Consider the following 26,723-nt stretch of genomic DNA (forward strand, 5'->3'; position numbering starts at 1 on the left):
AGAACGTGCCTGGACATCAGCAGCCCCTTCGTTTACTGTTCCCTCAACCTCCAACAACGTGTGCGGTTCTTAACTGTGGCTGATTCAACGTTCCCCATGCGCAAACCTCAATCTCTTATATGAGGGCTGCAAAACACTACTTAGTTCATCTAAAACTCGGCGAAAGAACTAAAAACCCGGCCCTTCTTGCCTTTTAACTCATTATAAAAGTTGGGGCTTTTATTGTGTTTTACTCTCCTTAGAACGTAAGTTCCATGAGGGGAGGGGTTTTGTCTGATCACCACTATATTCTCAGCCCTCGGAGCACTGTTCTGCACGTAGCCGGCGTTTCATAAACATTTACGAAATGAGGAATTGAGAGGCGAGAAAGGAGTAACGCAGGTCGGAGGAGACGATGACGGAAAGGGGAAAAGGGAAGAACGAAGCGGAAGGAGGAAAGAAGGAAGGCCCAGCCTCCGTTCCTCTCCAGCGGGCAACCCACACCTCCCCCGCCCCGACCCCCAGAGGACTACAACTCCCAGCAGGCCCCGGGCGCCTAGGGCTGACAGGCGGGGCCGGCCCGGCTCCAGCCAGCCCGGTTCCCGTCGCGCCTCATGTGACGGCGGCTGCCGCAGCGCCCGCCGGGACCTGTAGTATGGGCCGCAGGTGGGGGTGGGGTTGGGCACGGAGACGGGCGGGGGCCGGGAGGGCGGGCGCAGGCCCCTCCCCCGTCACTTCCTGCGGGGCTGCGGGCGCCGGGGCGGCTCTTCAGCGTTTGCGCCGGCGGCGGCCGCGTCTGGCTCTGCTCCCCGCCTCCCTCAGACCCCCCCCGGCCCGGCGGCGCCCGCCTCCTTTGCGGCCACTCCGCCTCTCCCAACCCGACGTCCCTTCCTTCTGCCCCTTCCTCCTTCCCCTCCTCGCCGCCGCCCAGGACCGCCGGCCGGGGGACGAGCCCGGGGCAGCAGCCAGGTGAGACGGCCGGGCCTGACGGGGCCGCGGGGGCCGGTGGGCCGCGCGCCTGGGGCTTAGGCCGCGGCGGGCCTGCGCGCTCTCGGCCTTGCTCGGCGCCCCCTCTCCACCCCCCGCCCGGGCCTCTCTCTCCCGCCCGCGGGGCCTTCCCGGAGGAGGCGGGCTCTTCCGCGCCCCCCAGCCCCCGGGCGCCCCGCGCGGCCTGGACCCCGGGGCGCCCGCAGCCACTCCGTCCCGCGCTGGGCGGCCCAGAAAACAGGTGCCACGCCGCCTTGCTTCATTCCTTTTCCTCGCGCGGCGTTGCCGAAGTTATTCTCGGGGCCGGGGCGGGAGGGGTGCGGGGGGGGTCCCCCCGCTTCCAGTCCCTGGGGGTCCGGGACACCCAGATCACCTCAGCCGGGTATGGAGCGTGATACGAGCCTGGCCCAGGTGTCCGACGCGGGGGTTGTGGGGCAGATCCCAGCACTGTCCCCCCCCTTCGGCAAGTCGCTGGAAGTCTTTTGTGTTTTGGTTACTGAAAAAAAGGGGGGCGAATGCCGTCCCTGCCTCCGAAGGCTGGTAGGGTTCAGTGAAACGGGGCGTGGGAAGCGCTTATCAGGGTGCCAGACCCACAGCGTGTCCCAATACACCGCCTGCATAGTTTATTAGCGTGATATTAGGGTCAAACTTAATGGGTAGAGAGATTGGACCAGAGTTGACCTACCTACCCGTTTTGGGTTTCCTTAGAGGCGGAAACGTTTCAGCTTCGTGCCCACCGCCAGCGCCGGGGCATTGTTTTGGGGTGGTCAGCATCTGAAAGGGGCGTCTGTTTCATGGGGACACCCTGAGCCGGCAGTCGGTGAAAGATAAGTGTTGTTATTTCCATCTCCTCCGCTGAGTCAACTGCAGGATTTTCACCAGTTCCCTCAAGTCTATGAGCAACCTGTCCTTTTTTTTTCTTTCCCCCTGCCCATCATCCGGCTTCTTGTTGTCATTCCATTTCTGGGAAAGTTTCCTTGAGTTTAGCAAACCATTCTGGAGCACTTGCTGTGTTTGTCAGGCTCTGGAGGGAGGGTGTCCGTGTCCGGAGCTGGAAAAATGTCTTGTCTTTTCTTGCCGCTGCATCTCTAACTTCTGACCTTTTTTTCCCCTCACCGCAGCTTTGCTTTTAAGTCCCCTCTGTCCCCGCGGGCCGGCCTTGCTTTTAAGCCCTTGCCCCACCTCCGTGTTGCAGTGTTGCTTATGTGGACGTTTCCTTCTGTTCGGCGAAGATGTGTGCTTCCGTCTGTTCTGCCTCTGTTCTCTGGCTGAGGGACGTTTTTAAGGTCACTCTTGCCCTTTTGCTTGTCGCTTTCATCGTTTAGAGGGTGGTGGAAAAAGAGACCAGATTTTTGGTTGATTTTGGACTTTTCAGGAATCTGTGCTTACCAAAGGTAGATTGCACTGCAGCTTGTTGAAGTCAAAACTAAAAATACAGTGGGGTGGTGGAGGGAGCTTCAGTCATCCTGGTCACGGGTGGGATTTTTAGTTTTTAATTTTTATTTCTTTTGTTGGTGGTGATTATTTAGTTGGAGCATAATTGCTTTCCAGCGGTTGTGTTAGTTTCTGCCGTACAACCTTGTGAATCAGCTGTATGTGTGTCTATATCCCTTCCCTTCTTAGCCTCCCTTCCAACAAGTGGGATTTTTACACAGCAGCTTGATTTGAAGATACTGAGTTTCTTTTAATTCTGTTTTCAGTTGTCCAGTTGTCCCCTTCATTAAGGAAACTCAGTTTATGGGGGTTCTAACTTATGGCAGAGTGAGGAAGGTGTGTTTGCTTTGCTGACTGACCCTCCTATATCATAGGGTTGTTTTAGGTAGTACATTTCCTTCTGAACTTAAACTTTGATTTACACCCATCTCTCAGTAACACACCGGATGCAAAGTGGCCTCCTGGATTTTGACGTTTTCCTAGAATTTTTTGACACAGTCTTACATCCAAGAAATAGTTTAAAGTCTTTGGATGACTCTCTAAAAACAGCTATACAGGCAATACAAAGCATGTCTTCTGCCATATTCAAAATTGTAGTATTAGGGAAATGACTTTAACTCTGCAGTTGATAATCTAATTTTTTAAAAAACATTTTATTATGGAAAACATACAAAAGTCGAATAGTACAGAGAACCCCCTGAATTGATCATTCACATTTGATAATTATTAACTCATAGCCAAGGTCAGTCTTGTTTCATGTAGTGCCCCCTCCCCCAAACTAGGTTATTTTGAAATAAATCCTGAATATCATACAATTTTACCAGATTGCCCCAGACTCTTAGTCTGTCACAAGGTTTACTTTTAGTGGAATCATAGTTCTTATTTTGTTTGTTGGGCTTCTTATCTCTGTTTATGCATGATTACTGTATATTGTGGGGGGGGGACTTAACCACCCTCAAAGACCTATCCAAAATGCTGCCCTGCTTCTTTGTGTACAATATCAACAGTTCTTGAGCTATTCACTGTAATTGAAAAGCAATCATAAATACATATATCCCTAATCTTGTTTTGGTGGAGGCCTACCTGTTAAACCACTTTTAATGGAGAAAAGCTTTGTGTCAAAGTTAAAGTACAGTTAATAATTCATTATGAAACCTCCAAAGTTTCTTTACAGTAGTTGTGTAAATACACTATCACCTTAGGGTAAGAATTAAGCAAAGGATATTTTATTTCAAAGATTTATTTTAAAGATGGCCACTCCCCACAATCTGCTGTATTTATAAACCAATTTTGTAAATAAGAATGAATTCACAGCATGAATATTCATGTTTTTCCTTCTCATCTAAAAAGAGATCTCTCTTAGAATGGAGGTTGACAGGAATATTGTGTTTGTTACTGTTACTTTTGAAATTTCTGGTTATGAACAGTTTTCAACTTGTAGACCTGTCATATCATTATTTCAATTGTTCAGATTTACTTTTGAGCTTAATCAGTTAATTTACGTGTTAGTTACTACAACCTGGGAGATGAGCAGGAATATGCCTGCCTCTTAAAATTAGGGAGGGGGGAAACCCAACCATTTTGATATCTAAGAAAGGACACAAAACATAGTTTATTTTTAAAAAATGCACAGTGTTTCCCAGTAGGCGTTAAGTAAAACTTTTAAATATTTGGAATTGTTACTGTTAGTTCAGACTAAAGTGCTCACTTTTAAGATTCGGCCAGAAAGCCTATTTATATACAGATTATCTTAAGTTTAGAGATGAGCATGACTCATGGAACTTCCCCCTCTGCGATTCTGAAGTCTAAGCCATTAACATTCTGGATATAATTATTAAACATGGGCTATAGCGTGCTGCTTTATCCAGAGTTTCTCTCCAATAAGACTTGACCGTGGGCGGAGGCATAGAGTGGGTCTCAGCTTATGGGGCAGTTTTCTCTGATGTGCTTTGACTGGATGGAGTGAGAAAGAGTGAAATTCACCAGCAGAAAGATGAAACTTTCATGAAAAAGGTATCTTTCTGTAGGATGTCGTATATCAATACTAGAAGCCTAGTTTATGAGTCTCCAAACTGGATCATATTTGATGTCCTACTTAGTAGCAAAGAATTGCTCAGTTTGGGGAAATATTAATTTCTCTCCCTCAAATGAGAGCTTTTGGAGTTGCTTTATTTCTCTCAGAATAGGATTTGGGGCCTTCAAAATTATTTAGAGAACTTTTGTTTCCCTTATGTATGTGTACGTATTATATATGTGTGTTCATTGAGTTGTTGTGTAAAATTATTTTTTCAATCTGTAAAGTTCACAAGCTACTATTGTTAAGTTATATTGGTGCTGCTGCTGCTGCTGCTGCTGCTAAGTCACTTCAGTCGTGTCCAACTCTGTGCGACCCCAGCAGCCCACCAGGCTTCCCCGTCCCTGGGATTCTCCAGGCAGGAACACTGGAGTGGGTTGCCAATTCCTTCTCCATATATTGGTGCAGATTCACCTAAAAAAAAAGTTTAGAGAATTTTATAGCATATTTTTGTTTCACATTTGATCTGTAACAGATTGTTTCAGATTAACTTCTTGTGACAGAGACCTTTGTAGTTAAAATGCTTCTGGTGAATTTTCTGCATGGGCTTTTCCTTAAATGCTTGGTTTTGACCAGGTTTTATTTATGCTTTTCCAAAAAATATAATTTATACATTTAACCATGAGAAGACATTTTAGTTGCTATGGTTATTTTCTCCTAACATTTTGTTATGAAATTTTTCACACATATAACAGTTTCAAGAATTTCAGTGTACACCTCTGTATTTACCACCTACTTTCTGCCATTATTTTACTATATTTGCTTTATCATGTGCCATTTCTGTCTGTCCATCTCTTTTAATTCATTAATCTGCTTTATTTTCAGTACATTTCCAAGTAAATTATAATATCAGCACACAGCATGATTATCTACCAGAGTTAATCTTAATTGAGACAATTCTACAAGGTATTCCTTGATCCTGAAAGCCAAGAGCTTTGTTGACTTTTGTTTCCAAATTTTATTTTAGTTACAGAACTCTTTGCTTTATTTTTTTGGCTGCACTGTGCAGCATGTAGAACTTCCCTGACCAGGGACTGAACCCGTGCCCTCTGAAGAAGAAAACCAGAATCTTAACCTCTGGGCCACCAGGGAAGTCCCAGAACTTTGCTTTCTAAAGGGAATTGTTTTAAGAACTTTTTGCATGAAGATGTGCTTATCCATGTATCAAGTATTACAAAGTTTGAGTAATGTTGATCAGATCCTTTCTTCTCACATAAGGAGATAGTAAGATTATAAATATGCAGCTATGTTGATCTTAACAAATGCTGCCAGATGGATGGCTTGGATATATTTTGCTGACAGCTTCATGCTCTGAACTAAAAAATTCTCTGAACTATCAAAGATAATTATTTATTTTAATAAAATGGTAGAATGAGGAAATTACTGCCAATAGCTTGTTTATTTTAAATATGTACATTTCCATAGAAGTGAATAAGGCTGATGTAAAGTGATTTGTGTCACCAGATAAATGGAGGTAGAAGCAAACTCTCTTCAGACTTAATTATATTTTCTGAAATAGCACATGTTCAATTGTTAAAGGAGTATATTCAGGGGACTCCCTCAAAGTATATTTACTGAAAACAAAAGTAGGAAAATCTATCCAAGAATGTATTTGCTTTCAATTAAAAATTGGTCTTCTAAATATTAAATCTGTAGCCCATCTGCTTCTGTTTAAACTGGAATCTAATTTGGAAAAGTGTGATGACTTTGTGAGTTTTTAACAGTAATGAAAGCAAAACAGAAAATTGTTTTATCATATAATAGAGGTCATATTTATCCTAGAGGCCTTTTGAAATGTCTGCTGAACTACAAAGTCTAAGAAAACCTATTTAAATGCCCTGGGGTCTTTTCCCAAAATGAAATGGTTGCTCATCAGATTGTGTGTCTACCTGAGGTATCGGTACAGTTGGTTACCCAGTGAGTGTGGGTTGATTTTAATCAGCATGTTCTCTACTTCCATTAAAAAAAAATTTTTTTTACAAGTGGTGTGTAACTGTAAGTTTATATTTATAGATGTTTTATGACTGAGGACAGGATCAGTGAATTTGCTGGACAATTTTTGCTACTATTTATTGAGCTCTTACCATGTGCCAGGTTAGGATTACAGGGTGAGAGTTACTTGATGCAGCAAAGGAATCTGAAAGGTCAGATTGAATTTATTTAATAATATAAAAGCTGCTGTTGATTGAGCTCTTCCTTTGTGCTAGAGGTTGAAGTGGACACTTTATGTTGTATTTCTGATCCTCCTGAGCTGCCTTTGCAGTGAAGGGTTGTAATAGCTGAGGTCCATCCAGGAGGCCCGGTACTGGAGCGGGTCCCGAGCTCCTCCTACTGAGCACGCCGTCTCTAATTATTCTCAGGTGCTTTTTGTTTAGGATGATTGATTCTGCCGGTCAACAGTGCTTTCTTCCCAGTTTTCCCACCCAGGGCAGTTAGGATGAATTTTGTTCACTAAGGCTTTAGACCAATCCGGGAAAAAGTTTGGCTCAGTAATACTCAGTCTTTTAAATGAATGCTGTGTCATTTCCTTGAAGTAGCTTGGATTTACAGTTTCCTTTTATTTGTTGTGATAGATTGCTCCAGTCAACTTATCAACTGTTAGGCTGATTCAAAGGTTGAGGGTAGGGCTTAGAAGTAAATGGGGAGGAGGAGGTTTCCTTAGCCTTTCCCTAAATTATTGCTATAATCTCCCTTCATGAAGTTTATTATAAATGATTGATTAACTATAGACAAGATTGTTGCTAAGAAAACTGGTTTCTTTAGAGTCGCGTTATTCTGCTTTATTGGAAATGAGTTAACTAAGCCTCTGACTTTATAGAGCTGTTGCCCTCTTTGGTTCCCAGCCATTTCTAACATTCATTTCCTGGCTGACGGTACTCAGAATATTTAATGTAACTTTCTATTTGGTATTGGACTGCCTCTTAAACAGTTTTTTTTTTTACTTTCTTTGAATCGATGATCCCCTGAATGAGAAGCCTCTTTGGTTCTCCAACTCTGCAGTCGTCATCTCTTATGGCTAATCTTAAAAGGCTAGATCAGTGAAACTAAGTGTGCCTTTGGTTTTGGCGTTTTAGTGAGATGGTATTTGAGTTTCCATTCTGTGTTTAATCTCAACCAAGGTGTTGTAAGTGTGTCTCATTAATCAGGAAAAGGTGTTGGAAATAGGTCTTTTCTGGGAAGGGAGTAAGCAGATAATGCTTCTTAAGTGGCTACTGTATTAGCTCCTCTCAGGCAGGAGCTTTGGGATCTACCTGCTGCTAAGTCACGTCAGTCATGTCTGACTCTGTGCAACCCCATAGACGGCAGCCCACCAGGCTCCCCCGTCCCTGGGATTCTCCAGGCAAGAACACTGGGGTGGGTTGCCATTTCCTTCTCCAATGCTTGAAAGTGAAAAGTGAAAGTGAAGTCGCTCAGTCGTGTCCGACCCTCAGTGACCCCATGGACTCCAGCCTTCCAGGCTCCTCCGTCCATGGGATTTTCCAGGCAGGAGTACTGGAGTGGGGTGCCATTAGATCTTGTCTAATTCTCGCACATTTTTTTCTTTTTTGAAGTCCATGCTTTCTATAGATTAAAATTAACTGAGGCATGAATTTTCTACCCTTGCAGATTCCATCCTGATACAGATAGGGCCACTGTCTGCCGTTGCCATTGTGATTTGGTATAAAATGCTAGGTGGTCCTTTCCTCTGTTAGCAGAGAATTTATATGTAATAATAAGTCTGATTATTCTTGGATACTCATGTTCTTTGTTGCACAGTTTAACCTGCTCCTTGAAGCTCCATGACACTTTACCTAGATGACAGTCAAATATGGTTAGGTAAATAAGTTTCCTTTTGGTTTGTCGTAGAATGAACCTTTAGAGTCTGGAACAGTTAGAGGATGACTGCCTCAGGGAACTATTTTTCCCTGTTAACTCAGAATTTATTAAACACCAAACAAAAAAGAATAAAGTAAAAAAATTTTTTGGAGGGGATGAGGTTGTTTTTAAGTTTGTTACAGTCTTTTTTTGCCTGTTTACAAGGCATGTGAGAGCTTAGTTCCCCAACCAGGGATCAAATCCACGCCCCCTGCAGTGGAAGTGTGGACTCTTAACCCCTGGACCCCCAGGAAAGTCCTATATATTTTTTTCTTTCTCAAATAATGTATCTTAAGCATAATTTATTAGTATTATAATGTTGGTTACTGTGTACCCTAAGAAAGTGATGTTTAACAGCTGACTTTGGTGTGACATGTCATCATTTACAAGCATTTCACCTACATTACCAGTTAATCCACCCAGGAATAATATGATTATGGTTTATTAATCATGTGAAATTGGTGGCAGTAACTCTATTTAACATATTAAAAGGTTGAGCCTACAGAGTAAGTTGCTCAGGATGATTCAGCTGAGCACCAAAATTGGGACCCAGCCTCAGATCCCCAGTCGAGAGCTTTCTCGGCCACTCCTTCTGGGTTGTCCTGCCCTCAACGCTTTGAGGGTGCACTATCCTTTGTTTACCAAATAAAATTCTGAGCTGTAATCAAGCTGTTAAAAAAAAACAGGTTTCTGTACCTCACCCAAACAGCCCTGTAATAGCTAGTCTGCCTTATCCTACATCAGTGTCTTGCAGCCAAAGTGCCTTTTATGTTTTGTTGTGTCTTCTTTAGTGATGAGGTAATGTGTATTACAAATGATGTTACTACTAATTAAAATGCTACTGTAAATTATTTGGAGAAGGCAATGGCAGCCCACTCCAGTACTCTTGCCTGGCAAATCCCATGGACGGAGGAGCCTGTTAGGCTGCAGTCCATGGGGTCGCTAAGAGTCGGATACGACTGAGCGACTTCACTTTTACTTTTCCCTTTCATGCATTGGGGAAGGAAACGGCAACCCACTCCGGTGTTCTTGCCTGGAGAATCCCAGGGACAGCGGAGCCTGGTGGGCTGCCGTCTATGGGGTCGCACAGAGTCGGACACGACTGAAGCGACTTAGCAGCAGTAAATTATTTATTTAAATTTGTGTGGGTTCAAGGTTGTTCCTATACAAATGTGGAGTCCGTGAGGACAAGAACTTGTGTACTCCTCTCTCCCTAGTGCCCAGAATAGTGCCTACAATGTAGTGGGTGTTCAGGAAGTACTTGTTGAGTTGAACACAACAGTGAGTTTAATTCACTCTCTTGCATTCTAGTGTGTTTCTTGAGTGGGAAAGAAAGGGAGTTGGGCTTAACCTATAGTCTTCTCTGCTGCTTCTTGGCGTGAATGCTATAAACATACACGGATAATAACCATGTTGGCTTTGGAAATGGTTGGGGATTTAAAGAAAAAGTTTGCTCATGGAAATGTGAATGTGTATGTGAATCTCAGCTATCACTTACATGTGTTGAGACATTTGAAATCCAGGTGGTTGTAGACTGCCCTCCCCCCACCCCTATTTTCCTTGCTGTTAAGTTGCTGGCAGGTGTTTCTCACTGTTTTCTGAATCTATTAATAGCAGCTGCTTTATTCCATTTGAATTTTTTAAAAATTAATTAATTTATTTGGCTGTGCTAAGTGTTAGTTGCAGCATGCGGGACCTTTCGTTGAAATGTGTGAATTCTTAGTGGAGGCATGTGGGATCTAGTTCTCCAACCAGGGATCAAACCCAGGGCTCTTGCATCGGGAGCACGGAGTCCCAGCCACTGGACCACCAGGGAAATCCCCCATTTTAGTTTTTTAACTTCAGGTTTGGGCTGGAAAACCAAACCTACCAAAAGCATTCAGCATAGATTTAGATGGGCTTGGATTGAGGAAAGCCCCATTGATCAAAGGCACAGGCTCTGTTAGGTGGCCTTAGACACCTGTTTGGGCTCTGCACAGGCCTTTTCAGTTCCATTCATGCTAGTCTTTGAATGGGCAAGATTGTGGAACAGTAGGGTTCTAGATTGGAAAATTGTTAGTGTAGTATACTATTTACAGGAAGAACTTGGGTTGTTAAAATACTGTAGAACATTAGAACTCATGATTTTATTTCTGAAATTAGTTGGACAGCAAAGCTACTTTTTATTGCTTATTAATCACAGTAGCAGTGTGTAATTGAAATGAGCAACATTAAAATTATTTTATGTTGTAAGAATGCAAAAAGCATCTCAAGGTAAGGAATTCTGTTTGTTACTGACTATTGGCCATTTAAAGAGGAGGAGCCGCTAGGTAAATGAGACTTGGGAGTTTGAGAGTTAAACTCTTATGTTACCTGAAATCCAGTCCTAAAGAATGATTATGGTTTTAGATTTACTAGAGGTAATGTGTTTTTTCATATTTTGCAGTTTAATATAAGAATACTTGTGTACAGAGTGCCTTTTTGTAAATTTTCCCATGTAATTGCATTTGCATCATCAAGCGTATGGTAAGGACATTTATGCCCTAAAGTATTTAACCAGTAGTTAAAAGAGGGGGGCTGCAAATTTAAAAATCAGACTTGTGTGGTTGGAAAATATTTTATGTCTGGATCCTTTTTTTCCTTTTCGGCCACACCATGCAGCTTGAAGGATCTTACATCCCCAGTGAGCAATCGATTGAGCCCGTGCCCTAGGCGCTGAAACAGTGGAGCCCCAACTGCTGGACCACCAGGGAGTTCCCTTGAGTTCCTTTTAAAAAATTAATTTCCGAGGTATTCATAGTTCGCTTAGCAGGAAGTAATTAAGGCTTAAGAAGGACATTTCTGTTGTCCCTTATGTCTGTGTCTGCGACGCGCTTTGCACCCAGTCGGCTCCCAGGCAGGTGTGTCTTCTAGTAGACGCTACAGTGTGCTGCTGCAAGCCTTGACTTCACGCTTTCAGAAGCTTCCTGGTAAATTCAGCAATATATATCTTTGTTTTCAGAAAAAGATTGACTCTAGTAAAGTACCATGCTTTCTTATTTTCCAGGAGTTTCCTAACCACGTAACTAACCTCTCAGAACTGAACCAAAACGACATTGTTGCTGAAGCACTTGTTTTTAAGGTATGCATAGTTTGGCTGTATAATTTCAGGCTTGTTCATAATCTATAATGTTTTTGAATTCTTCAGTGATTTATATGGCAAATGGCTTTTACTTCTGGCTATAATATTAGAGAAACAGAAGAAACTTTATGTAGTTTGATTTCTTTTTACTTTTAGGATTTAATTCAAAAGTAAATACAGGGGAAATTGTTGAAATAATGTAAAACCTTCTAGCCAGCCCTACCATGTACTTTAAATGTAGAGACATGAAAATTGACCACTGAAGCGGCATTAAACATAGCATCTTGGTTATAGAAACTTTATTGAGTTTGCCTTTGATTTAGAGATTTATTTAGAGATTTGCCTTTGATTTTTGCTAAACTTGGTTTTTAAGCTGGTGGGAATAATTCAGCATCATTTTCTATTGTGAATGAAAACAAATTCCATTTCCCACTGGCTGCTTTTGATTGTCTCAACCAAAAAAGGTTTACAGTAAGCATGTTCAGGATTTTACAGTCCTTGATGAGGAGACTGCAAAACACACTGCAAGCACTGGCCCTGCTCTGTGCTCTGTAGCAGTCTCCCTCTAAGAGCTGGAAGCCCATCATCAACACCCTCTCTCTGAGGTGGCGATTAGGAGACAAGTGAGCCCTTGCTTTCCTTGGGAATGAGGAAATTGATGCAAAAGAAACTGTTATACAAAGCCCAGGGAAATGGATATATATGCACTCAACACACTGAATTTGTAAAATACTTTTCTTTTCAAAGAACTGAGTAACTGCTACAGTGCCTCAGGATCCCATCAGGGTTGTAGCTTTCAGATCACTACAGCTGAGGCTTTGTCAGAGAGCCTTTACGTGGCACTTTGGGCAAACCGAGGCAAGCAAGCAGTGGATTGCCAGGAGCTGGACATAGAATTGCGGTCTGAGTTGGGAGTAGAACTGAAAGCTACAACTCAAAAGTTTGATCTGATTTAACATTGTTGGTTGCTACTTAGCAGCAAAGGGCTTCCCAGGTGGCTCAGTGGTAAAGAATCCACCTACCAATGCAGGAGACACGGGTTCAATCCCTGGGTCGGGAAGGCCCCCTGGAGAAGGAAATGGCAACCCACTTCAGTATTCTTGCCTGGAAAATTACATGGTCAGAGGAGTCTGGTGGGCTGCAGTCTATAAAGTTACAAGGAGTTGGACACAACTGAGCACACAGCCTTAACAGCAAGGCCGGTTTCTTAGAAACGTAAGTCTTGGCACTGGTCCGTTTTGCCTGAAGATGGTGGTAAATGCTGTTGTGTTTCTAGGTAGATGGCACAGGGCTACAGTCTACAATTTCTCTTCTCTGAAAGGAAAAGCCAGTTAACGGAGTTGAACCAAGCCCCTTCTTATTCAAGATATGGTACACAGTACTACTCTTACAAATCTCCAGCGAATCACAGATGGATATTTTGATTTAAAAACATTTCCATTTTGGGAATGCCCTGGTGGTCCAGTGGTTAGAACTCCTTGCTTTCACTACCGAGGGTCCGGTTCAGCTGCTGGTCAGTGAATTATAGAAGATCCCACAAGCTGTGCTGCGTAGCCAAAAAAACATACCAACCTCTCAAACCCACTTCCGTATTTACAGAAATAATGTATTTGTGTTATTTTTAAGAGTTTCTTCTAGAAGAAGGGAGATTGGCGGGGCGGGGAGCTCTTGATAAGGTTTCAAGCCTAGAAAAGAAAGATTTGCAACTTGCTAGGCTGCAGAACGAAATCTTTTTTTTTTTTTTTTCACTTTAGCCTACGGTATGGTGTGATAGCTTTTCTGTGATAAACAATTAATAATGAATTCTCTTTTAGGAAGTATTTCTTTAAATGGACTACCCAGTGGTTACATTTGTGTGGAAAGAGAGTTGCCCACTGCCCACATGGCATTGGGCCAACTGTGTGAGGGCTGCAGTCAGGCTCTTGTATTGGGTGCAAAGGTCTTGACGAGTCTGGGTTTCCAGGCGTTATTTTTGGCTCACTTTATTGCCTTGCAAGTGATTGTGCCTCAGCATGGCTGTTTGTCCTGTGTCTTTCTCCTGGGCACCAAGTACATTGCTGTCTCTCTCTCTTTTTCCTCTTAAGTAGTTCAGTCATGTTTCTTTTGAAGAACCTTTTATTATTGTGTGATTTGGTATATGGGCCTGTTGTTGAACATTATTTGCTTGACATTGACATTGTCTTTTTGGAAATGATTATGTAGGATGATAATGACTGCCGTGTTTCTGTGCTTCTGGTGCTCTGCCTACGGGTGTTTGGATAACCTTTGGAGTCAGTGAAGTGCTGTCTTTGGGGGGTAGGGGGTGGAGGATGCTGCTGGAGGGGAGGTGAAGGTAGGGTGAAGTGGTGGTTGGGGGAGTGAGTTCACTTGCAGAAAACTGTGTAACCTCATTGCAGCTAGAAAGATGTCTGGGAGAAGGATCTTGGAAGTAACCTGTTGGATGTAAGGGAATGATGTGGGTATTTTAGGTATATTTCAAGACTTTTATAGGAAAAGTGGTTTGTTCCTTAACTTTTTGTTGTTGTTGACGAAGTTGCTCTAAGTAAAGCCTCTCAGAAGCTGTAGAGAACAGATTAATAGATGTACAGTTGGTTGCTTAAAGAGCTCTTCTTGTGTCTTTGAGGAAAAGTTTAACAAGTAGTTCTAGCACTTGAGAATGTATAGTCTGCCATAGAAGAGTTCACATGTAGTAGAGGCTTAATAGATTTTGTTGAATAGTGAATAAATGTATCCTAAAATTGCCGTTGGTACTGCTAAAGCTGTGTTATGGTGAAGCACAGATCCTTCATATCTGTGTACCCATACTATGTAAGATTTATTAAGTTGGCACAGAAGTAATTGTGGTTTTTTCGGATCGTGAATTTTAAATCACTATAACTAGGCTCAAACACATCTTTGTTACTTAAAGTAGGGATCATTACAATCAACATATTTTTGTCAATGAGAAATAAGTTAGTTTATTCCTGTAGCATAAAAATCTGTGCTTCAGGATTCAACGAACTCATGGAAAGCATTTTCTGCCTCCTGCTGGTTGTGGAAGCGTTTTTCCTGCAAAAAGTTCTCGAGATGCTTGAAGAAGTGGTAGTCGTTTGGTGAGAGGTCAGGTGAATATGATGGAGGAGGCAAAACTTTGTAGCCCAATTCATTCAACTTTTGAAGTGTTGTGCGACGTGCGATTGGATGTTGTGGAAAAGAATTGGGCCCTTCTGTTGACCAATACCAGCTGCAGGCATTGTAGTTTTTGGTGCATCTCATCAATTTGCTGAACATACAGAAAGCTGTAGTGGATCAGACAGGCAGCAGACCACCAAACAGTGACCATGACCTTTCTCTGGTGCAGCTTTGGCTTTAGGAAGTGATTTGGAGCTGCTTCTCAGTCCAGCCACTGAGCTGGTCATCGCCAGTTGTCATATAAAATGACAAATTTATTTAATGACACTTTTCGTCGCATGTTACGATCTGATCGAGAAATGGTTTGTCGTTGGCGTAGAGCAAGAGAAGATGACACTTCCGAACGATTTTTTTTTTTTTTTTTTTTTCTGGTCAGCCCACAAGGCACCCACTTACTGAGTTTTTTCACCCTTCCAATTTGCTTCAAATGCTGAATGGCTGTAGATGGTAGACGTTGAGTTCTTTGCAGCCTCTTGTGTAGTTATAAGAGTATCAGCTCTGATGATTGCTCTCAGTTGGTCATCGTCAGCTTCTGATGGCCGTCCACTACACTCATCTTCAAAGCTCTCATCTCCTTTGCAAAACTTCTTGAACCATCACTGCACTGTATGTTCATTAGCAATTCCTGGGCCAAATGTGTTGTTGATGTTGTGAGTTGTCTCCACTGCTTTACAACTCACTTTGAACTTGAATTAAAACTTGCTCGAATTTGCTGTTTGTCTAACATCATTTCCATAGTCTAAATATAAAATAAATAGCAAATAATGTCGTTCGAAAAAAAAAGTGAGAAATGTGCATTAAAATGATATATTAATACAACATAACCACATTTAAGGATGCATTTCCAGTATCAAATGGCAGGGTTTAACAGGGCAAAATTGCAATTACTTTTGCACTAACCTAATAATAAAGGCAAGAAGGGGAAATACTTAGTGCGGTGTTTTGGCTTTTAAAAGCTTGTCCAGAATTGGGATGACTTTTTTCTTTTCTTTTTCTTTCCTTCCTTCCTTTTTTTAAAAAATACATCTTGTTTGGAAACATCACTTATTACAAAAGGGAATGATGTGTAGATTGCACAAAAGTATGGACACTTATGTGTTAACGCTGTTAAAAATGGGTATTAGTAATAGAAATGATGTTTTCCCATAATTGCTGAAGTAGATGTTTCATACTGCACAGTTTAGTAGTCTGTTAGTTGAAAGGGATTGGTACTAAGCAGTACTGTAGGTGGTTCTGTAAACTGTTTCTAGAAGGGTCTGCCTTTTTGTGTATTAAGTCACTCAGGCTGTGCACTCAGTATGGCCCAGTTTTGGTAGATTCATTGGCTGAGTTAGGAATGTGCATTTTGTGCCTGATCACTTTTTAGCACATCATGTACAATTTTTCAAAATGCTTTTATAATGTGCCCATATTCCCCTTACTGCAACCCATTAAAAAGTACTTGACACTTGTAAAGTGGAAATTGCCAGGTGAGACTGTTTTTTATGAGATTTTTATGTCGCCAGGCCCAAGTTAGGATCTGGGGGGACTTGGAATTAAGAATTTTTTAAAAAGAGGTACCCATAACTCTTGTCATCTCACCACTCACAATGTTGTAGTCCTTTATTTGCATTCCATAAATTTAGGATTTGAGAACAGGATGAAAATGGTTTCTTGAGTTGGTATCTCAAGCTCCCCAATTAGAGGAAAAAATCAGTAGATGAACGGTTCTCATCTGTGCTGGAGGCAGGAGGCAGGGAAACAGCACAACACAGGCTTCACAGTCAAAAGTGTTTCCAGCCTCAGGGAAAACTGGAGTCTTTGTGTTTTAAACTTTTCAACCTAATTTTCCTGTGTGTGAAATACTCTTCTTCTGTAAGAAGACTCTAATAAAGCATTTACATCTCTTTTAAGTCCCTAATTTATCTGATGGAAAACAATGCTTAAAGACAAGTGTAAAGGAAAGTGTAAGTTTTCATTTAAGGATTTAATCTCAGTATGGTTGAGCAAAAGGTTCTTAATTTATGCGGAAATAATATCTCTGAAATTCTGTGATCCCCCTGAATGCTTCCGTGAACTATATAGATGGCAGTAGTGAAAAGCTTTATTTGTAGCTGCCTGACTTCTCTTAGGGGAAGAGCATCTGTTTGGGTAACATATTAGCATCAGTATTTCAGGGCCTTTTGAGATGAAAAGGGGTTTTCTTTTCCTCTCTGAGAATATGAGCTCCTTCATACATGAGTAGGGTTCTGCTCTGTGAATGCATATGTATGTGCTAGAAATGGCACCCTTGCTCCTCTCCCCACTGGATCACCAGTAGGTTCTCCCATTTCCCGGACGTGACGGCCAAATGATGTCTCCAGATACTGTCAGGTGCCCTTGGGGAGCAAAATTGCCTCTTTAAAACTATTTCTTTAGATTCTATTTTCAGGCTTAAAAACACATAGGAAAGTTAAATTAGTAAATGACTTAAAAGGAGTACTGTGCTGAATTTTTATTGGCCATATTGCAAACTAAAAAATTATAAAACATAGAGCCTTATTAGGGTTTAAAATATTTTCTGTCTACAGTTTTGAACTACTTATTTCAACCAGTTGTTTGAAAGATAAAACTCCTCCAGGTGTACCTGAGGTTAGCATTTTTGGGGCAGTCTTAATTAATATCCAGTTTGTTTCATTTCTCAACTTCTAGCAAACCTATGAATTTATGCCTGTCATTGGAAATGCTGGCAGTGGGCCTGCTGTAAAGAAGCTAGCCAACAAAGATCCCTTTGGGCCCCACCCTTTCTAAATTTAGTTCATTCAGTCTCAGACTCTCAAGAGCCACCCAGGGCAGAGTTGGGTTGCTTCCCTGGATCGGGAAGATTCCCTGGAGAAGGAAATGGCAACCCACTCCAATATTCTTGGCTGGAGAATCCCATGGACGGAGGAGCCTGGTGGGCTACAGTCCACGGGGTCTCAAAGAGTCAGACACGACTGAGCGACTTCACTTTCATTTTCTGGGATGCGGGTAGACTCTGGAGCAAACACTGTGCTTTTGGCTTATGTTTGGACCTGTGATCTGTGGTTGGTGTTGTGAAGTTGTGAGTACAACTCTCAGTGGTTTTTTTTTTTTTTTTTTTTGCACGGGAGGGTAGAAAAATGCCGTCAGGACAGAGTTGAGAGAGAGGGAGAGAATGAATAAGAGCAGGAGGGGAAGATTGAGAGAGAAATATTTATATTTTGGCAGCTGATTGAACAATGAAAGGAGGTCATAGCTGCCTTCTAAAAGGTTTTGGACTTGTTGCTTGACACTGGCAACTTGTCTGCTAAGACCAGTACCCAAATCTTCAGTGCATCTCCTCTGTTATTTTGTTCTGATTTCAAAAGTAGACAGGAAACAACTGTAATGTTGGAGAATTGTGTCGTGTAAGGTAGTATTTATGCCTGTTACTAACCAAAGTCATAGTTTAGCCAAGGTGCTTTTGTTTCTGATTTTTGCCTTGTTTTGAGTTTTGTAGTCCTTTTTGCTCTCTGCAAAGGGCTTCCCTGGTGGCTTAGATGGTAAAGAGTCTGCCTGCAGTGCGGGGGGAGACCAGGATTTGATCCCTGGGTTAGGAAGATCTCCTGGAGAAGAGCAGGAGCAACCTGCTTCAGTATTCTTGCCTGGAAAATCCCACGCACAGGAGCCTGGCAGGCTACAGTCCATGGGGTCACACAGTCCATACAGTCCATGGAGACACAACTGAGCAACTTCACTTTTTCACTTTGCTGTCCACAAGGGAGGGTGTTCCAAGACTTCAAGTAACTTACGTGCTTTGGTCATTCATCTGTTTGTAGAGGTTTGGCTTTAATTAAAAATCATTTTGAGACTTAACAAAAAACGAAAGTAACAAATTACTTTATAGTAGAACTTCTAATTTGTTAGTTTGCTGGTTTCTGCCTTGCTTGGCTTTTTCTGTTCTTTGTTGCTTAATGGTTATTTTTGAGTACTTTTGATTTGCTTAAACATTTTCAGCTTTTTGAACGATGGCCATGAAAATGAGCAGAACTGTCCTTATTTTTGACTGGTGCAGAAATTTAAATGTATTTAGAATTAATACCTTTGGAACTTACAAGATACAATAAAAATCTTCTCTGTTCCCTTCACAAGCCACACTAGTAAAATTGTCAGCCTGAAATCTGTTCCTCTCTTCTGCATCTTCTCCACTTTTGCTTTTAATAATAAACATACTATAGAATGTTCTTTGCTATTCTGAGGATCCATGAGCATGGTTGTGGGTGCAACAATTCTTGTTTGGAATCTGTAAATAAATGAGACTATCTCAAACAAACCTTACAGGGGAACAAAAAGGTCTTTTATCATCATAAGGAAAAAGAAATGGCAAAAAGGAGGAATTAATTCTCTTTCTTCAGTCAACTTAAAGGAGAGCTCCAGAGGTGCCATTCTGAGCACATGGCCAAAAAATGGAAGCCGTGTTTACGTTCACCAGTAATGGTGTTACAAACCCAGTTTACTTTCAGTTTCTTATCATTTTGAGCCCAGAAACCTTTACCATATCCCATATTCAGTGGAAAAGCTCTTCATGTTTTTAATTTGATTTTTTAATGCAGGCTATAGTTTATAATTCTTAGTATTCAACAATAAGTATTATTGTACCCTGCCGATAGTCTTTGTAAAATGAGCGTGCAGGGTATGTGGGTGTTGTAAGTCATTTTAAAACACTCTGGGGGAAAAAGCACTATGAGAAATTCACAAAGCTAGTGAATCTTACTGTACATCACAGTTACAGACTGAACGGGCTGTTTTCATACTTGAGTAGGTGACACCAGTTTTTGACTGAATATTGGCAATTACATATCTCTTCTATAATTTATCTTTTTATTTTCTTTCCCTTACAACTTTCAGGTAGAACTTTAGACTTCATAGCACTGAATTAACCTGCACTGAAAGCTGTTTACCTGCAGTTGTTCACTTTTGTTGAAAGTGACCATGTCTCAAGTTCAAGTGCAAGTTCAGAACCCATCTGCTGCTCTCTCAGGGAGCCAAATACTGAACAAGAACCAGTCTCTTCTCTCACAGCCTTTGATGAGTATTCCTTCTACTGCTAGCTCTCTGCCCTCTGAAAATGCAGGTAGACCTATTCAAAACTCTGCTTTACCCTCTGCATCTCTTACCTCCACCAGTGCAGCTGCAGGTAAGCGTGTGATCCAAGTGTCTTCTGTTTCAAATGTTTTCTTAGCCTGTTTGCTGACCTGATAAGTAGATTGCAGATACAGGGAGCTCTTGCACATTTACCTTCAAGAAGCAGGAGAAAGTATACTGCCCACACTTCTTTATATCAGATATAAAACACACTTGATAATATACTGGCTCAATAGAGGCCTTTTACAGACTATTTCAAAGTGTAAGGAGAAAATTGGAAACCAAACTGTAAAGCCTACTCTGTTATAAACTGGTAGCTGGCAGAAAAAAATTGAGCAATAAATACCACTTGGGATATTCATTGTTATATGGGAAAATTCTGCTGTTAAAATGATTTCCCAGAACTGATTTGTAGCTGTAAGTACCCTTTTTGGAGGTCTGTAAGATTTATCCCAAGCAAGGGGACAGCCAGATTTTGGGATACAGAAGAATGTGTTGGCATTTGCTAATTTTTATTTTGACTAAGTTTAAATTGCCATCCAGAGGTGGTTGAGAAATCACAGTGAGGGCCAAAGAGAAATTGAACAAAGCAGCAGAGATTTTTAAAAAGGAAGGCCTCAAATTTGAATATTAGGAAAACAAAAATGAAATAAAAATATCCATGGATTGGAAAAGACTTGGAACCCCTGGGGAAATAACCCTTAAAAACAATATTCTGCTCCCCATATCTCCCCCTCTCCTCATCCCAAGTTGCAAAGCTAGTTAACGGGGGTGTCCACACAGGTGTCTCTGTACTGGAGTCGCCTTATAATAAGCTCTTCGCGGCCCTTGATGCCTGACATCTCCCTTGCATTTCCTCCTCCATCCTCTCGCTTCCTTCCTTTGTACCTCTCTCCTTAGGGTTTCAGCTCGTCCCACTCTCCGCTGCACAGACTCGGTCACGCTGCTGCCTCTGGACTTCTTGGACCAGCTCCCCAGGTGGCGTTCTTGACTTGTCACAGTCCCCTAGAGGCTCAGGGTTCCCCCTGTTTGCCATTTGAAAACCATCTTAATAGGCAATGGCACGGACTAGTTCAGTCCTCTGGGATTTAATTGCTGTCTCTTCTAATGTGTTCTTATATCCACATTTTGTTGACTTTATAAAACTCCCGCCCTCCAAGACCATTTTATTTTACTTACATAATTATTAAAGATAGGTAAAGTCTGAGGATGGCAGCCTCTGGAGATAAGACGAGAAGATGTCCCAGGAAGGAGAAGTTAACTATTTGGAAAAAGACAGTCGTTTGAGAAATGGTATTGGCATATTGCGTTTTGTGAAATAATGAACAGGGTACAGCTGACAACTGTTGTAGTAACCAGTGTGTGTATGTGTCTCTGCTCAAAAGACCTCATTGTTATTCCCTTGGTTATAATAGCAGTCCCTCATCCGATTTCAAATCTTGTGTGCTTGCCATGGTTTAGTTATTCCTGTGTTTTCTGTTCTCTCTCTTTTGAAGACACACCCCCTCCTAGGTTACCTGACTTCAACTGGTTCAGAAAAGATCCCAGCTGTGTCTTCAGATACGTGCCCTCAGTGTGGTTTGCAGTTTTGCATTGCTGTTGGCTCTAAATCATTAGACGTTGCGTTTGTTTTCCCTCTCTTCATAGCCCTGGAGAGCCGCCGTCTCTAACACTGCTAGTTGACGTCAATGCTCTCACATTATTTTTCAGTTCCTTCTAACATGGCACACCCTAAAGAGAAAACCCCAATGTGTCTTGTGAATGAGTTAGCCCGTTTCAACAAGATTCAGCCTGAGTATAAGCTTTTGCGTGAGCAAGGTCCAGCTCACTGTAAGGTAAATATTGTCCATACTGCTTGTGCATTTATAACCCACTAGGAATGTTTTCTTTCTTTTCATACAGTTGCAAGTGATGCAGTGATTCAAAACACATATTTGAAACTGCTGAGGTGGTTTTAAAGAGATGCAGAAGTATAGATTTTGGGCGAGTCACTTCTTTTTTCCATCCTTGCAGAGTGGGTCAAACAAAAGAGATGCTTCTCTGGGGGATATTTGGCTTTTAAAACTTCAGTTAGCTTGTGGTTGTTTAGGATTCTGAATCAAGACAAGTCCCAAGCACCTGTGAATGGTTTCCTGTGAGTTTTCCGGGCTCTGGGCCTCCTGGCTGCAGCCTCCGTCTGGCTCCTTTCCTGTTCGTTTGCACATGCATAGGTACCTTAGGTCCGGGCAGGGAGAGGAGGTGAATGGGAAATCAGTGTTGCTTCTTGTTCAGAATCAGATACAAGGTTTGAATGTGAGAGGTGGAAATTAATCTCCTTGTGAGTACATGGGATTATCTCTGATTTCAGGTTCCCTTGTCACTGTCACCTTAAAGGATGAAAGACTGACTGCAATTTGAATTTTTACTATTTGTTATTCAGGAGTTCAGACTTTTAAGCTTGCTTGATATCTGTGCTAATGTGCTTGGACCCTAAATGTTTGTGTATCTGGTTTTATCTTTTGCAACTACAGTATGAGAGAGAAGGAATTAGGCCTATTTCTGATTCTAGCCTTGAAGTAAGATAATACAGTTTTATAAGGATGAGTTGTTTGTCTCTTTGTGCCTCAGTTTTCCTGACATGCAAACCTCAAGCCTTGAATGATACCAAGTTTCTCTTTTTTCTTGGACTAAAAGTAGCATTGACCACAATTATGAACAGGCCCCATAGGGTAGCACATTTTGGTTAGTTGCCTTTGGAGTCAGGCAGATCTGGGTTTGAATCTTAGCTTCTTACTAACTGGGTGACCTTGTGCAGGTTACTACTTTTTTTGAAACTCTGTTTCCTCATCTGTAAAATGGAGATAATAGTACCTACCTGATAGGTCTATTGTGAGAATATATGTCAAAGTGTGGAGTGCAGTGTCTGGCACATAGTAAATGCTTGAGAAATGGTAGCTATTACAATTAAGCAATTATACATTTAAGAAAAACAGAAATTTCCCACTCTCATGAAGGTAGTTTTAATATTATTCTAAAGCATAATTATATTTGAAATATTTCTTTACTTTTAAAAGGCAATTAGCCAATTTTTTGGTAACTGTTCTGTTTCTTCTACAGGATTTTTTTTGCAGATCTTAACTTTGGGATTCCCTTTATTAACTGTTTTTGATATTTTTGGAAATACGTACTGTCTCACTTGAACTTTGGTACCTTTTAGGTAATTTGGCTGTGTGTTCAGTCTGTAGCTGCTTTTTTTTTTTTTTTTTTTGCCTACAAGTTCAAAGAGAAAATTTTATTCCCTCCTAGATGATTATTAGACTATTTAAAAAGTCAGAGGTCTGGTGTACTTTTAATTCTGTCTGAACTGAGATCTAACCTCACCACTGCCCCTCCACACAGAAGGCAGCAGCATGGCCGCAGCACCATCGGGACAGTCGTGGAGAAAGGCAAGACTGACCGTGAAATCAACTCTTTTCTGTCTTACAGCGTTTTACCCCTTCGATGTGTTTCTGTGAAAGGGTCACGAAAATGACTGAGGGGCTGCACAGCATTGCAGGCTGCTTCTGCTGTTTGACTTCTCGTGCCAGCCAGGGTTTTGAGTTCATGCTACGGTGCTTTAATGAGTAACTTTATAAACTGCAACATAAATACAGGAGACCCCTAATATTTCAAGGAGGGTGAAGGATTCTTTAATTTTTCGCCCTGTAGTGGAAACTGTGCACTGAGGGAATCCTGAAGTTAAGACCTACAAGAAAAATCAGCTGTAAAGGCAAGTTGCCCCCATCCCTAGAGGCACCAAATTTAAATGACCTACTGCTACTGCTACTGCTAAGTCACTTCAGTCGTGTCCGACTCTGTGTGACCCCATAGACGGCAGCCCACCAGGCTCCCCCGTCCCTGGGATTCTCCAGGCAAGAGCGGGTTGCCATTTCCTTCTCCGATGCATGAAAGTGAAAAGTGAAAGTGAAGTGCTCAGTTGTGTCTGACCCTCAGAGACCCCATGGACTGCAGCCCGCCAGGCTCCTCCGTCCATGGGGTTTTCCAGGCAGGAGTACTGGGATGGGGTGCCATTGCCCTCTCCGTTAAATGACCTGGACATACTCAAATCACCATTTCTCATGTGAATTATTGGTAAGTTAAATAAAGTGATAGATTCCGTGATAAAGAAAATCAGAAGAATAAAAGCTCCAGAGCAGTGAATCCCAACCATTGAAGTGCATCAGAATGACTTTGGGAGCTTATTGAAAATACACAGGCTCAGGCCTCCCTTCATGCTGTTCTTTTCAGTCAAAACTCCTGGCACGTGTATTTTACCAGGCTTCCTGGGTTATTCTTCAGATGCACACAAGTGTTAAAGAATCACTGTGCTGTGATGGGTCCTAGTGTTTTTTGGATGAATTATTTGTCCAATTCTGATGGGATTAACATAACCTAACTTTACGAATGGAGAGTGCACACAAGTTCCCTTTATACTTAAAAAGGAAAAAAGAGGCTTGTCATTGTCCGCAGTTGTTAAGGGCAAAATTAGCTCTTTTGAATGCCTCCTTAGAATTGAGTTCAGAAATGTTAGATCTTTGCTTGCAGTGAATCTCATCTTCTGAAAGAGGGGGCAGTGTCTGAATAGCACAGTCTTAGAAAAGTAGAAGGTAGCATTGCACTACCTGAATGACATTCCCAAATTCATCTGAGGTTTTGGCCTAATGAGATTGTATTTTCAGACAAGAATCAGTGAACAAATTACAACAAATGCTGTCTTCATTTGTATGAGGTACTATTACGTGTCTAAATTAAGCTTGCTAAACTTCTTCCATGAGAAGAAATGGGAAGACAATTTTTATTTGGATGGCTTCCAGATAATTAGCATTTAATATTTTAATATATAAGAGAACAGTTTTTAATTTCTGTACTTATACCCATCTTTCAAAAGATGTTTTTTCATGGAGTGCTGTGCAGTACAAGTTGATGTTTGTATCTTTTCATGTTTCTAGAAACAGTGAAAAGGGGGTGAAGGGATAAATTACAAAGATGATGACAGGCCTTTTAAACCATGACCGTAAATTATGTTCAAGGTCCAAGTGACATATTTTAGTCAATATCAGGTTTCCTGAATTGAGAGCTCACAATTTTCATTTGTAGGTGTTTACAGTACAGCTAACACTTGGAGATCAGCACTGGGAAGCTGAAGGAACTAGTATTAAAAAGGCCCAACACACAGCTGCTGCCAAAGCTTTGGAAGGAGCAAAATTTCCTAAACCTATAGTCCGCCCTTTTCGTAGCGAAGGAAGAAATCCAGGTATTATGCGTGGGCCAAGACAGGTTCCTTTCAAAAGTGTGTCTAGAGGTATCCGTTTAGTATGTATATGAATTCTTTCTTAACTCACTTGTTGGTTTTGAAAGCACAGAGTCTGCACTACCAGTGGCAAATGCTTATCTTTTAGGAATCTTAACCTTACTCTAAAGCAGTGGTTCCCAGTCTTCAGCCCCTTGATGCTTGATGATCTGGAGAGGTGGTCACGGGAGGTGGGGAATGTCACCAAACGATTTCGGAGACTTTCAGAAAAGCTTAATGAAAGGAATTTTTTTTTCTTTTGATAAGGGTTCTATAGATTATGAGAATGTGGGTTTTAACTAAAATCACTTCAACTTTGTGTGGTAATATTGATTATAACATGTTGATCGTAACCCCAATTGTCGGTTTTATGTCTCTTGATAATTAGCAAGAATGAGAAAATAGATATTTATTTCTTAAATTCAGATTAATAGATATCTCTTCAGGCAAGGTCCCAGTTGGGGAGAATACTGTTAAAGAGGAGTGTCCTGTGAAAGCTTGGGGACCACCGACCTGGCAGCTGTAGGTGGTAGTGGCTGTTTGAGGAGAGTCACCCTCAAGTGTGTGAAGTCACCCAGGCCCTTCGCATGCAGGAATGATCCGGGAAGGCCTCGGCCACGCCTTTCTTGTCCTTTTGCTTTCTCTGTGGGATCTTTGCTTCACATTTATCCTCTGCTGCTGCTGCTAAGTCACTTCAGTCGTGTCCGAGTCTGTGCGACCCCATAGATGGCAGCCCACCAGGCTCCCCCGTCCCTGGGATTCTCCAGGCAAGAACACTGGAGTGGGTTGCCATTTCCTTCTCCAGTGCATGAAAGTGGAAAGTGAAAGTGAAGTTGCTCGGTAGTGTCCAACTCTAGCGACCCCATGGACTGCAGCCCACCAGGCTCCTCCGTCCATGAGATTTTCTAGGCAAGAGTACTGGAGTGGGGTGCCATTGCCTTCTCCGACATTTATCCTCTGCTGCAGATAAATTTTATGGGTCAGAGATGCTCTTACTTAAAACACAACTATTTGAATTGTGTAAAAAGTATAGTTCATATGTTAGCTAAGAAAGAAAAAGAGAGAGCCTAATTACTTATGTGACCCTCTGACTTTGCAGACTTAAAGATATTCTTATAAGTTTGATTTATGCACTAGATTAATGAAACCAGTTACGGTACAGAATCAAGTCATTTTTATTTTCCTCTACCTACATCCTAAAGATGCATTTTCAAGTGGATTTTTGTGTGCGTTTCAATTGAACTTTGCCATTGCTAGTGTTGTTCTGTGTTTGATATGAAGCTGTTGATTTTAAATGTGATTGTGCACTGATGCTAATCTTTCCAGGTTGGTTTTCCTTTAAAATGATTTTTAAAGGTTTATGAATTGGATGAACTTAGAGGGGAAAAAAGAGAAGGAAGAATGATGAGTATTTTCTAAAATTGATAATTTTGAGATAACCTAAGATATACTTGTTCCTGTTGTATATGGAAACAGAACTCATTTTTCTAACAAGTATTACCACAAATCAAATCCGATTATAAATATTAAGAAAGAAAACATCTAAGTATTTTGTGGATCTCATCTGACTTCTCCAGAGAGAATTTACAGTCTTCTCCTCGGCGATTCTGCACCTTTCCTTACAGCACACAAAATGTTGTATCAGAGTTCTTGAGTGTGTCTTGTGTTCTCTGGACTCCTCTGGGACAAGAATTGTGTTTCTCAAGCTCAGC

General features: G+C 41.6%; 1 protein-coding gene across 19 annotated transcripts in view; it reads left to right on the forward strand.

The window, feature by feature from the left end:
* The first annotated feature begins 712 nt into the window (after window positions 1-712).
* The window catches only part of STAU1 (staufen double-stranded RNA binding protein 1), a 61,780-nt gene continuing 35,769 nt past the window's right edge, over window positions 713-26,723 (forward strand). For 4 of the 19 annotated variants that reach the window (XR_003513959.1, XM_027558302.1, XM_027558304.1 and 1 more), the window contains exons 1-6: window positions 858-948; window positions 11,355-11,429; window positions 19,467-19,755; window positions 20,604-20,681; window positions 21,414-21,538; window positions 24,819-25,023. Coding sequence is in view for 11 of the 19 variants with exons in the window: in XM_027558302.1 (XP_027414103.1) it covers window positions 19,551-19,755; window positions 20,604-20,681; window positions 21,414-21,538; window positions 24,819-25,023 (613 nt within the window). In the remaining 8 variants the exon portion in view is untranslated. Of the gene's footprint in view, window positions 949-11,354; window positions 11,430-19,466; window positions 19,756-20,603; window positions 20,682-21,413; window positions 21,539-24,818; window positions 25,024-26,723 lie in introns of those variants that run through there. The other 15 variants (XM_027558305.1, XM_027558307.1, XM_027558308.1 and 12 more) reach the window with 14 other exon arrangements.

This window comes from Bos indicus x Bos taurus, chromosome 13, assembly GCF_003369695.1.
Source record: "Bos indicus x Bos taurus breed Angus x Brahman F1 hybrid chromosome 13, Bos_hybrid_MaternalHap_v2.0, whole genome shotgun sequence".
NCBI classification, from domain to species: Eukaryota; Metazoa; Chordata; class Mammalia; order Artiodactyla; family Bovidae; genus Bos; species Bos indicus x Bos taurus.